The following is a 12,823-nucleotide window of genomic DNA, read 5'->3' as shown; positions in this document are numbered from 1 at the left end:
CAAGTAAAGGTGTTGATAGGTCAGACTAGATTCGAGTTGGGTTTTAATAAAATATTAGACTCGTTTGATAAGTTTAGATTAGAAAAATATGCTTAAATTTTTATCGAAGTTTGACTTTAATATGTTTATAACAAAAGTAACTTTAATTAAATTTATGGATATAATTTTGTTATGAATTTTTAAAATTAATTGTTGAAACTTTTATAAATTAATTTTAATTTTTTATATAATTAAGATCATTTTGACATGATATATAAATGTTAAGGAATATTTGGAATTTGAATTTAATGTTAGGAAAAATTGTGGTGCAAGAAAATAATATAAAATATAGACTTAAAGCGAGACTGTTTTTAAGACTTTTATTTTGATTGTATGATACAATAAATCTTAAAACAACAAAACATAATAATAAAAAGGGCACATTGTATCTCAAAGAAACTGTCATTTAGTACATAACTTGTGGCACAAGTTAACATATAATTTTTTAGAAAAATTATGTTTTATTCATTATAAGTGTTTTATGAAAGTTGTCTATCCGAATATATTTATTCATATGCAAAGAAAATAATAATCATTATAATTATTTTGAAAATAAAAAGTAATCGTTATATATAAAAAATTATTTGCAAGAATAAATTGAAGCCCAAGTTTCAATGCACTTCTTTTGAAGTTACAAACAACAATACATAAAATTCAGTAAGTCCACTTATCCAATAGATTACATATCTAACTCGATTATGTAAATTATAAAGAATTGTCTATTTAAATTATTTATACTTTATATATGTTAGTAATATGAGATTACTAACATTTCATTCTTTTAACATTTAATACACCTTCTTTCAAAACCAATACCTCATTTATCCTTCAAATAATTTCTTTTTAATTCATATCATAAATTTATCACAAGAGTAAATTATGTTGAAAGTCACCTAATTATTAGTAAGTTTTTTTAGTTATTTAATTATAAAAATGTACAAAACGGTCATTTAGTTATTTGAATTTTTTTATCATCTGCGATTAAATGATGGAAAGTTGACGTGAGCTTTTAAAATTGGTATAATAATAACTTTAACTCTCAATATTTATATATTGTTCTATTTTATTCTTAATTTTTAAAAAAATAAACTGTCAATGTTTACACATTGTGTGATCTGACTATTTTGTAACCCTTATCAATATTGTCATTTTCTATGATTTAATGAAAAAAATGAACAACAAAAAGAAACATAATAACCCAAAAATTGAAAGAATAGCCAATTTAACTGTTTAAAAAAAACATACTTAATTAATTCAATCCAATTGTAAGTCTAACATCTAGAAAACAATAAATTTTTTGGACTTTGATTTGCTTTATCAATGGCGGTCAACTTAAGCTAACAAAAAAGAATTAATTATCATTGAAACATATCAAGTTCTTAGTCATTTGGAGTATAAGAAAAGTAATATATTTGGGGTTTGTCTAGTTTAATTATAAAATAATTTTTTTATATTTACTTTTATTTTTAATTTACATTTTCATGTAAAAATAATATAATTTTATAATGTATGAACATTGACAGTTAAATTTTTAAAAATTAAGACTAAATAGACACAATATGTAAACATTATAAACTAAATTTATTATTATGTCAATTTTAAAAGTTGCTACATTAATCTTCTCCCTAACCATTTAACATCAAGTAATTAAAAATAAAATGTTAAAATATGTCACAAGTCTTTATATTTTTTGAAAATTAGGAATTTAATTTTTGTACTTTTATTCCATAGAATTTAATTTCTTTACTTTTTAAAATTCAGTTTCAACTTTTAACCTTGTTAATTTTTTTAAAAATTAAAATTAATTACAATGTTATTTTTTTTAATTACATACACCTAGTAAGTAAATATGTTTTTATTTAAAAAATTTAACAACAACGGATTTAAAAAAAAACATTAACAATATTAATAGTAAAAATTAAAAATTAAAATCTTTTCATTTTTGCATTAAAGTTTAGACCTAAATATTAAAGTTCCCAATTTTCTATTTGATACGTAAAATTCCCAAATTCCACAATCCTGAAAAATTCCTAAAACTCTCTGGCTCATTTCACTCTGCAATCTCTCGCTTAATCCACACCATCGCCGAGTTTAATTCCCTTTACTCATCAATTCTCCTCCATTTTTTTTATTTCTTCTGTTTCGTAGTCAAAACTTAAACTGCAACCTTAAACGAGCGATATATATATATTTATTTATTCTCCAGCACCTTGCTTCTTCTGATGTATGTAATGTTCTTTTTCTTCAGTTTGTTGAAAATATGTTCTTACCCTAATTTTAGTTTTCGTTTGAATTGTGTATATACTGTTCATTAACATTTCTTGCTTCCACGTCTGAATTTGTGACAGTTCAATCAATATAGTTCTAGGGTTATCGGTCTTGTTAGTTTTCTTAGTATTCTGTTCTTTCTTTTCTTTTTTTTCCCCTTTTGAATGCTGTTTTTCTTTAGAACGAAGTTTATTTTCAATTACTTTGTTTGACTTACTTGCTTTTGATATACATTTTTTTTCCTTTCACCAAGTACGGGTCAAATTTAAGCATGCTAATCGAATCAATAACCTAAATATTGCGTGATAGGTTTATAATTCGGGGTAGCTTAGTTATGACCAAATGCATTCTCATTGTTACTGACATTAGGTTTGTAAAAGTTGTCCTTATTTTGGGTCTTTACCAGGTACCACTGGATTATCTGTTGGAAAGTGGATTTTCTCATGAAAGTAGGGAGGTAGCTACCATTTGGTAATGATGATAAAGATTGGGGAAAACCAAAATGCAATTAGTAATATGGTGGATTGCAGAGATGCCATGCCTTGTAATGATGGAGTAAATGAAAATATGGTTGGTATTGTGGATGAAACGGCACGTAGTAGAGATAGTGGGATAGTTGACACCTCTAAAAGGGCTGTTGTCGGATTTGAAGGGGATGCAGAATTTGAGCCACATAATGGCATCGAATTTGAGTCACACGAGGCAGCCTATTCGTTTTATCAGGAATATGCCAAGTCCATGGGATTTACTACCTCAATTAAAAACAGTAGGCGTTCAAAGAAATCTAAGGAATTTATTGATGCTAAATTTGCATGTTCCAGGTATGGAGTCACGCCAGAATCAGACGTGGGTAGCAGTAGAAGATCAAGTGTAAAAAAGACAGACTGTAAAGCCAGTATGCATGTGAAAAGAAGGCCGGATGGGAAGTGGATTATTCATGAATTTGTCAAGGAGCATAATCATGAACTTTTGCCAGCCCTTGCTTATCATTTTCGAATCTATCGGAATGTAAAATTGGCTGAAAAGAACAATATTGACATTCTAAATGCTGTTAGTGAACGGACTAGAAAGATGTATGTTGAGATGTCTAGACAGTCTGGTGGATATCAAAATGTAAACATGCTTCAGAGTGACATAAAAAATCAGTTTGATAAGAGTAGGCACTTGGTTGTGGATGAGGGAGATGCCCAAATTATGCTGGAATATTTTAAGCGTATCAAGAAGGAGAACCCTGACTTCTTCTATGCAATAGATTTAAACGAGGAGCAACGGTTGAAAAATTTGTTTTGGGTTGATGCTAAAAGCAGGAACGACTATCCAAGTTTCAATGACGTGGTTTCTTTTGATACCACTTATGTGAAATTCAATGAGAAATTACCATTTGCACCATTTGTTGGGGTTAACCATCACTTCCAGTCTATGTTACTTGGATGTGCATTGCTTGCTGATGAAACTAAGCCCACATTTGTTTGGCTAATGAAGACATGGCTTAGAGCAATGGGTGGACAAGCTCCCAAAGTTATAATTACTGACCAAGACAAAGAATTGAAGGCTGCAGTCGAAGAGGTCTTCCCAAACACGCGCCATTGCTTTGCTCTTTGGCATATATTAGAAAAGATTCCCAAATCTCTAGCACATGTAATTGGGCCACATGAAAACTTTTTGCCTAAATTCAACAAATGCATTTTCAAATCTTGGACTGATGAAGAGTTTGATATGCGATGGTGGAAAATGATAACTCGATTTGAACTCCAAGATGATGAGTGGGTTCAATCATTGTATGAAGACCGCAAAAGATGGGTACCTGCTTTCATGGACAATGTCTTTCTTGCTGGAATGTCTACAAGTCAGCGTTCTGAAAGTATGAACTCCTTCTTTGATAAATATATCCATAAGAAAATTACTCTGAAAGAGTTTGTGAAACAGTATGGGGCTATTCTGCAAAATAGATATGAAGAGGAAGCTGTTGCTGATTTTGATACCTGGCAGAAACAGCCAGCACTAAGATCTCCATCACCATGGGAAAAACAGATGTCAATTGTTTATACACATGCAATATTCAAAAGATTCCAAGTTGAAGTCTTGGGTGTAGTTGGTTGCCATCCCAAAAGGGAAAATGAAAATCAAGGAACTATACCGTTTAGAGTTCAAGACTGTGAAAAGGATGAAAATTTTATGGTAATATGGAAGGAAGAAAAGTCAGAGGTTTCTTGTAGCTGTCGCCTGTTTGAATACAGAGGTTTTCTTTGTCGGCATGCGATGATTGTTCTCCAAATGTGTGGTCGCACAAGTATCCCTCCTCGTTATATATTGAAGAGGTGGACTAAGGATGCTAAGAGTGGGCAATCAACAACTGAAGGAACAGACCGAGTACAAACAAGGGTGCAACGATACAATGATTTGTGCAAACATGCAATTGAATTGAGTGAGGAAGGATCATTGTCTGAAGAGAGTTATAACATTGCTTTTTGTGTATTGGTAGAGGCTTTGAAAAATTGTGTCAATGTTAACAACTCTTGTATCAGTGCGGTAGAATCTACTGGCCATGCTCAAGGTCTTCGTGAAGCAGAAGAAAAAAATCAAGGGAGTCTTGCTTCAAAATCAAGTAAAAAAAAGAGCACAAACAGGAAACGGAAGGTTAGTTGTCAAATTGGAAAGTTTGTTGATGTGTATATGTTTTAATGTTGTTACTGTTGCCACTAGTCCCCAAGCAAAAAATGCAATCATTCAAGAAATGAGTTTTATGTTTCAGGGGCAATCAGAGCCAGCTCTCATGTTTGTTGATACCCAGGACAGCTTGCAGCCAATGGTTTGTCCTAGCCTAACTCTTTTTACATGATGGATGTCATAGTTTCTTTCTTGTTGCATTGTTATTGGTCTGTGAAATTATTTTATTAACATTATTCATTGCATGTTGTACACTTCATCTATTTTCATTTTACAAAAGAAGTTTATAGCTTTATTCTAGTTGCGTTGTAATGTAAATGTTCTATACTATGGTGCATTGGGCTGTGAAAATGACTATATTAACTTTATTCTTTGTGTCGTGTTAACTTTATCTACTGTCTTTTGATAAAGAATGCATTGGGCTGTGAAAATGACTATATTAACTTTATTCTTTGTGTCGTGTTAACTTTATCTACTGTCTTTTAATAGAGAACTTACTATAAATTGTGGACAGTGATGTTAAGTGGTAGTCATAATGGGTTAAACTTTGTACTATTGAATTTTACTGAAAAATGAAGTATTGAAAATGATTCTGCATCTAATTCTTCCTGCAGTTTGGTGTGGATTCTCATAATAAGTTAATGTGGCTTTGTGTTATTTTGTCCTTATCTGTGTAGGAGAACCTGAGCTCAGATGGGATAACTCTTAATGGCTACTATGGTGCACAACAGAATGTGCAAGGACTGGTATTTCATATTTTACTAATTTGAAAACCTATGGAGATTTCTAAAACTTTGTAGTTTTAGCAACGATTTTAAATTGGAGTAATTGCAGGTACAGTTAAACTTGATGGAACCACCTCATGATGGTTATTATGTTAATCAGCAAAGCATGCAGGGTCTTGTAAGTTTTGCTTGCCTTATAACCATAATAATCAGTTAGAGAAAAATGACAATAGCAAATACAACCAAACAGCTTCCCAACACAAATGAAATCATTACCCCAATAGATTTGAGAAGTTTAACATCCTGAACTTGGTCTAATATGAATCCAGGCACCACAATCTATCCAGCATTGCCCGGATTGGCTAAAAAGAACATGATGATCTAATCTTTTTGGGTTGCATTTGTAGGGACAGTTGAACTCTATGGCACCCGGCCATGACAGTTTTTTTGGCACTCAACAAAGCATGCATGGTCTGGTATGAAATTTTGTAATGCCATTTTGTTGATGACTTTGGTTATGTAAAATGGTTATGACAATAAAAGTTTCTTTATTGTGCTTTCTCATGTAGGGACAATTGGATTATCGACCTTCAGCTAGTTTCACTTATGCTTTGCAGGTTTGTTTGGAAAACATTTGTCAGATAAAATTGTTGAGCTGGCATCTGTTATTGAATATTTGTATTCCCCTATTACTGCAGGATGAGTCCCAATTGAGGTCAACACAATTGCATGGTGGTGTCTCAAGACATCCATGATGAAGAGACAACGTAATGGTACCTGGACTTGTCTCTTGGGAAATTTGACATTAGAGTCGGGGGGTTGTATATAGTAATAGGAAAATTGAATCAACAATACAGTATATTCTCTGTTATTCACTTCTGCTAATTTCGTCGAACTCTAAACTAAAATATAAGGCATCCGACAGTTTCATATGGGACATTGTGGGCTGAAATTTGGGTTGCTTTTATCTTTGCTAATTCTGATATGCTTCTGCCCAAAAGTTCTGGAGAACTAAAGCACGGCTTGCATTTTTACTTGACGCTTTTAACAGCAATGACAATGATTTGAGAGCAGTTGGAGCAGGCTGGATTCTTTTCCTAAACCTCTTTCATAGTTTTAACTTTCTAAGGTTTTATCGCAAATGGAAATCCCAAATAAGCAATGCTGCTTTTAAATATTAACTTCTCTCCTTTATATGCAGTGGAATTTGCTAAAATTTTCCAGGGACTTTAGGCTTATAAAATCTGTTTCATGTTTAATGTTGTATGCAATTCTTAGCGCTGCCCCAGCCTATTTGTTTTCCCCCTTTTTTTTAGAGTCCTATTGTATTTTTTAGCGGAACTTAGTAGAATGTTTTAACCTACGAACTTTATTTGTGGAAGGGATCTTTGAATGTAGCATTTTATTGAAATGTCTGGTCCTATTCAGTGAGATATATTTGAGGGGGGAAAGGTAAAGTTCAAATTGCTGTCACAGTTGACAACAGGTAAATGTAATATGTTAATGTAGCTTCCTCTTAACAGCTTACATTAAGATTTTCACCATGATGATTATTAGTGTTGTTTTGGGTGTGTTATTTTTCTAGGTGAGATTTGTCATTCTTACTACCACCTTAATTGCCAGTGGATGGGCTCATTACCAAGGATATCTTTTAAAAAACTAATTGTTATATATCATGTATTTACTTTTATCACTCTCCATTTCATTTCTTAGATCCGTTGAGCATGTGTCACTGGCTTAAAACTTTAGTATTGCAAATCATTTGTCTTTAGGCGATTTTTTTGCTCTAAATTCGTCTAAGTTAGCTTAATTCTTGCAAAAGTGAAATTTCTTGTAGAAAATTTTTAAGGTACCGAAATATAGTGGAAGTAAACTCGAAAGAAAAAAGGGACGAAGAACAAAAAAGCTAAGTTAAAAGAAAAATAGTGCACACTAAGTATTTAAGTAAATGCTCTTAAATATATTTACAACTATTAATGGAAAGATTATAAGCAAGGGGGAAGATTTTTATTTATAATTGAGTTTCTCTAAAAATAACAGTATAGATTGAGTTAACATCGATGATTAAGATTAGAGTTTATTTACAATTGAGAGTCTTTAAGGGATTTAAATTTTATATAATTTTGTCTTTTTATAATTTACACTATTTACCATGGGGAACTCAGGTTTACTGGAGTGTTTCATTGGGCCGCTAAGATTTCAAGTAAATGGGTTTCTCCATATGTTTCACGAGTTGGGCTAGTTTAATTGGGTTAAATGAGCTTTGTTTCATCAATTAACCTCTATGGGACACTTTTGCATATTAGTTAATGGACTTTAATTCGCGGGTTGTGACTTTCTCCCCCACCCATTCTCATAACACCCTTGTTGCGCTATTAGAATGACACTTGTTTGACTTGCCTCAGAACTTTCTCGATGTCTCGGTCGATTTTTTATTACATTTTCTATGAGGTGGTCTTGCCTCTCGGAACATTTGCATCGGCTTCTATCATCTTCTAACTCAAATTGTTATGCTCTTATTTGGTACATTTGTTTGCAAAAGCCCGTCGCTCTTACTTGCCTACATTGTGACTTGCCTCGGTCGAGATCCCCTTAATTAAAACAAATAGGCTTTAACGTGTCCATATTGAATATTGGGTTAACCCTGAGTTGTCCTGCCAACTCTGGTTTGTAAGCCCTTTAGCTTACTCACTTCAAAACACTGAAAGGTTCTTCGTGTTATTGCTAAGCCAACAGTAAGTCAAAATGAAAAACATTAGAAAAGTGTTTGGGATGTACCTCACTCACAAAATTTACTCGTCTCAAATGCCCAGTTTACATCACTACTTTTTCCCCAAAGTCTGATGTACAACCCACCTCTCTCATAGGTAGTAGCCCCACTAATAACTCAACAGGCTTCCTATCGATTTGTCGTACCTCTAGCATTTCCAAAAGGGTCTCCTTAGCACTCTGAACTACTAAGTCATTATTCCCACCACTTAAAACATCTTTGACTAGTTAGATTACCGACAATACCATGGTCCTACCCTTCTCATCACGTCTCACCGACACCATGCATTGTCATTGACGAGTACCTAAGATACATATACAATTGACAAAAAGAACCAACATAGTATCAATCCAGTCAAGGAAATTCAAGCTAAGAACAAAATCATAATCATCTAGATAAATTACCTTAAAGTTTTCCTTACCTTTTCCACTCACCGATTTGTAGCTCCACTCATCGTGCTATTTTCACAATTGGGTCTCTTCAGAATTTATTGTATTGATTTTCTTAGTCAATTTTCTAACTAAGAGGCCAAGTTTACCCATTGCTTTTTATGAAATGAACAGATCAGATGCCTTTGTATCAACAAGAGCATTCCTTCTTTGGCTTGTGATGTTGATGTCCACAAACAACAACCCTTTTTGCTTGCGATCCCTCATTGCCTTAAAAAAACTGAGTATCATTGACCCAAGCTTCAAAGGCTCACTCTCTGGCTTCGGTTTATCTTCTTTAGTGACTGTGGACAACTTAGATCGCTTTGGATAGTCCTGTATCTTAAGCGGACCACAACATAAGAAACACTTCACTTGCTTCTTACCATTCTCTATTTCCACTCTTGTCTTTGAAATCCAATGCACGATCTAACCAAGCTTTATGAATTTTTTTTTGGCTCATCATCCTCTTTAATGACAGAAAACATGGATCGCTTCGGACAATCCCTTACCAACCTTCACATAAGAAACATTTATCTCACTTTTCTTTTCCTTCAGGTTGTTAGGCTTCCCTTTTCATTTCATGGTTTGTGATTGCCACCGTTATCATTATTATACTCAAATTGTCTTTCTTCATCTTCCTCGCAATTTTCCTTATCCATGGGCTTGTAAGATTCAAAGCTGTCTTTCCTCAGAATAAGTCGACTAAAGACTCTATCACGATCATGGCTTTCGGAAGTTCTTGGACCGCTTGGCATTCCAATTCTTGTTTGACTCATAGCTTCAACCAATCCATGAAATAGAAGAATGCCTCCTTACGCAAATCCGTAATTTGGAGCATTAGTTCACCGAACTCCTTCACATTCTCTCGAATTGTATCTTGTTGCGAAAACTGATGTAATTTAGGCCGAGCATCCTTATTGACATATTGGGGGTAAAATTGCTCCTTGAACATATTTTGGAACTCCTCCCAAGTCTCAATTGTAGCTTGACTATGCTTTTCATCTATGGACTTACATCTTCATCATAAAAGAGCAAAATCAGTAAAATATCGAGCAATAATATTTACCTTAGCATCATTATCTTTGATGCCCACGACACGAAAGTATTACTCTATCTCTCATAAGAAATTGTCTACTTCCCTTGTGGACCTTGCCCCCTTGAACTTCTCCGGTTTGGGGACATCTATCTCATGTTTTAGTGTTGCACTCAACACTTCTCTACCCAAGGTGGCTCGACACATAATAAGCTCTCCCTCGAGCTCCTCAGTAGTGGAATTGAACACCTCTCACATCTCTTCCATATTGGAACCAAGAGACTCCAACAAGACTTCCTTGAGTTGCTCTTTCATCAAGTCTAGCTTTACAATGCATCTGTCGACTACCTCGAGATTGACCATTCATTCTTCCAAAGCTAACAACATGTCCCTCAATCAGCTAGCTTTTCTAGACCTCTCATGGGACTCCATAGGCTCAATTTTATCTTCTACTCATTTTTTCATCTCGATCGACGCCTTCGAACCTTAGCTCTAATACCAACTATTATGGGGCTAGAACTTTAGTCTCGCAAACCACGTGGCCTTAGTGATTTCTTTATTCGAAATCTGCCTAAGTTAGCCCAACTCTTGCAAAAGTGAGAATTCTCGCAGAAATTTTCTAAGGCACCGAAATATAGTGAAAGCAAACTCGAAATAAAAAAAACAACGAAGAATAGAAAAGCTAAAGGAAAAATAGCGCACACCAAGTATTTAACCAAGTATTTAAGTAAATGCTCTTAAATATATTCACAACTATGAATGAAAAATGATTACAAAATGAGGGGGAAGACCTGTAACACCCCTAGCCCGTATCCGTCGCCGGAATGGGTTACGAGATATTATCATATGAGACATAGCTTTTAGACAATCACAAACATGCTCACATTGTAATTCCATATCAAATCAAATAATATTTATATGTATCATATATATATTCAAGTTAACCCAAATATTTATTTAAAATTTTACCATTTCAATAAACAAACTGAATCACCAATCTATAAATACAAGTTTTAACTACAACAAGTGATACATCTTTCACTGATTACAACAAGCAATAATCACATCTAATTATACACATACATATTTCATAACCGAATATGCCAAACACATCCAAATATTTAGACCACATCATTTAATCAAAACATAAACCCATATTTAGCAAATGAACAAACCATAGACAGCTCAAATAGAATTATTCATATCTCTTAACACATAATCGAATGACCGTACTTCATTTACAGATATTTAACTAACATATATACTTTCACATTAATAGTATATATATTTCCACATCAATTAAAAGCCATATCATGACAGAATTATTTCATGTTCGAACATAATAATCAACCTGTAAGCATTGAAACAATTATAATTCATTAACTTAAAACAACCACCTCAATCACTTATAACATATTCTATAAATACCTTAGCCGAATCACTCATATATTCATTCAAGATCATTAACCATTTCTAAAACATAAAAATACCTATCATGGACAACATCACTTTATATCACATGGTAATATAACTAAAACAGTTTCAAGTCACAACCAAAAATAACCGAAATCAAGCATAAAAAATTAAGCCATTTTCGCATGGCCTTTATACAAGTTCAAAATCAACACTTCAAAAGTATATTCCAACCTATACATACCATAAGTTTGAATTTAAAACTTGCAAAAGTACCGAGAATAAACGATAGTGTGATTGACTATACTGACGATCCCCGAGCATGTAACGATCTCCAAAATTTATAAAACAAAGACAAATATATACACACAAAGTAAGCTAACTTAGCTTAGTAAGCCTTAAGCAAATTAAACAATTAATGCAAAATAACATCTCAATTACTAATCATTTCAGTTAAATAAATCAACTTATGCAGTTGTAATCACATTTAATTTCAAGCTTTTAATTCCATACATATATAACATATTCTTTCATAGGACAATTTCTCCTTGGTCGAATATACATATATACATCATCAATATAACTCCAAATTTCAAAACCATGTTGTCTTATATAATCGAATATACATATGTATTTATAGACATATATTCATCACTCAAACTTTAACATTACATCATATACAACTATAAGGCCAAATATATTTCTCATATTAACACATATACTACAACAACTTCATATATCCTTTTTCATCACAGATTAAAAAATCATTTCACCTAATTTTCAAACAGGTAACCAACTATCGCGTACCTGATCGTTTTAGCTCGTTTAATGTATTCAATTACCACATCAACACAAAGTCTTTTATGCATAAAGTTATAATAATTCATCGGCATAAAGCCTGCTAAGCCTAAGCCTGTATCACACACCGGAACAAGGCCTGTTAGACTCAAAGTCTGATTTTATACACTAGCAATAAGCCTGCTAAGCATAAAGCCCGATCAAATTCACCAGCACAAGGCTTGCTAGGCTCAAAGCCTGAATATCACTATTATAAAGCTGTCCCATACACAAATCATATAACAAAAATTCTAGATATTCCATATAGTTCATACGGACTTTCAAATGTTATAACTCAGTCAAATTAAACTCAAATACATTATTTTCATGCTTAATCATATTTGGCTAACTCTACTATAAATCTATAAATTCCAAATCAGCATATTAAATTAAATTACATTCAGAATTAACGATGTTTAATTGCTTAAAGTCTTACCTCGAATATCGACAAACAATGTAAATCGGCTATTCGACTATTTTTGCTTTTCCCCGATCCAAGTCCGATTTCTTTTGTTCTTGATCTTGAATCAAGCTTGAGAATGGCTGAACCTAAGCTTTGTTTATTTCTTTTTTTCTTTTCTTTAGTTTCAGCAAAAACTATGTATTATGAAAGCATATTTTTAATTTTTATGTTTTATTA

At 32.8% G+C, this 12,823-nt stretch overlaps 1 protein-coding gene across 2 annotated transcripts; it reads left to right on the top strand.

Moving 5' to 3' along the window:
• Positions 1-2,029: 2,029 nt before the first annotated feature.
• On the top strand, positions 2,030-6,631 carry LOC107924192 (protein FAR-RED IMPAIRED RESPONSE 1). 2 transcript variants are annotated; one of them, XM_041081315.1, is made up of 8 exons: positions 2,030-2,267; positions 2,714-4,944; positions 5,060-5,116; positions 5,652-5,720; positions 5,809-5,877; positions 6,107-6,175; positions 6,269-6,316; positions 6,398-6,631. In XM_041081315.1, exons 2-8 carry the CDS (start codon positions 2,782-2,784, stop codon positions 6,452-6,454), a joined length of 2,532 nt encoding a protein of 843 aa, XP_040937249.1. In that variant the 5' UTR covers positions 2,030-2,267; positions 2,714-2,781; the 3' UTR covers positions 6,455-6,631. The 2 variants fall into 2 exon arrangements, with proteins under 2 accessions (XP_040937249.1, XP_040937250.1); XM_041081316.1 differs by having other exon boundaries at positions 2,031-2,263; positions 3,129-4,944.
• The last annotated feature ends 6,192 nt before the right edge of the window (positions 6,632-12,823 follow it).

This window comes from Gossypium hirsutum, chromosome A11 (genome assembly GCF_007990345.1).
Source record: "Gossypium hirsutum isolate 1008001.06 chromosome A11, Gossypium_hirsutum_v2.1, whole genome shotgun sequence".
Taxonomy (NCBI): Eukaryota; Viridiplantae; Streptophyta; class Magnoliopsida; order Malvales; family Malvaceae; genus Gossypium; species Gossypium hirsutum.
This window is presented reverse-complemented; position numbering and strand designations above follow the sequence as displayed.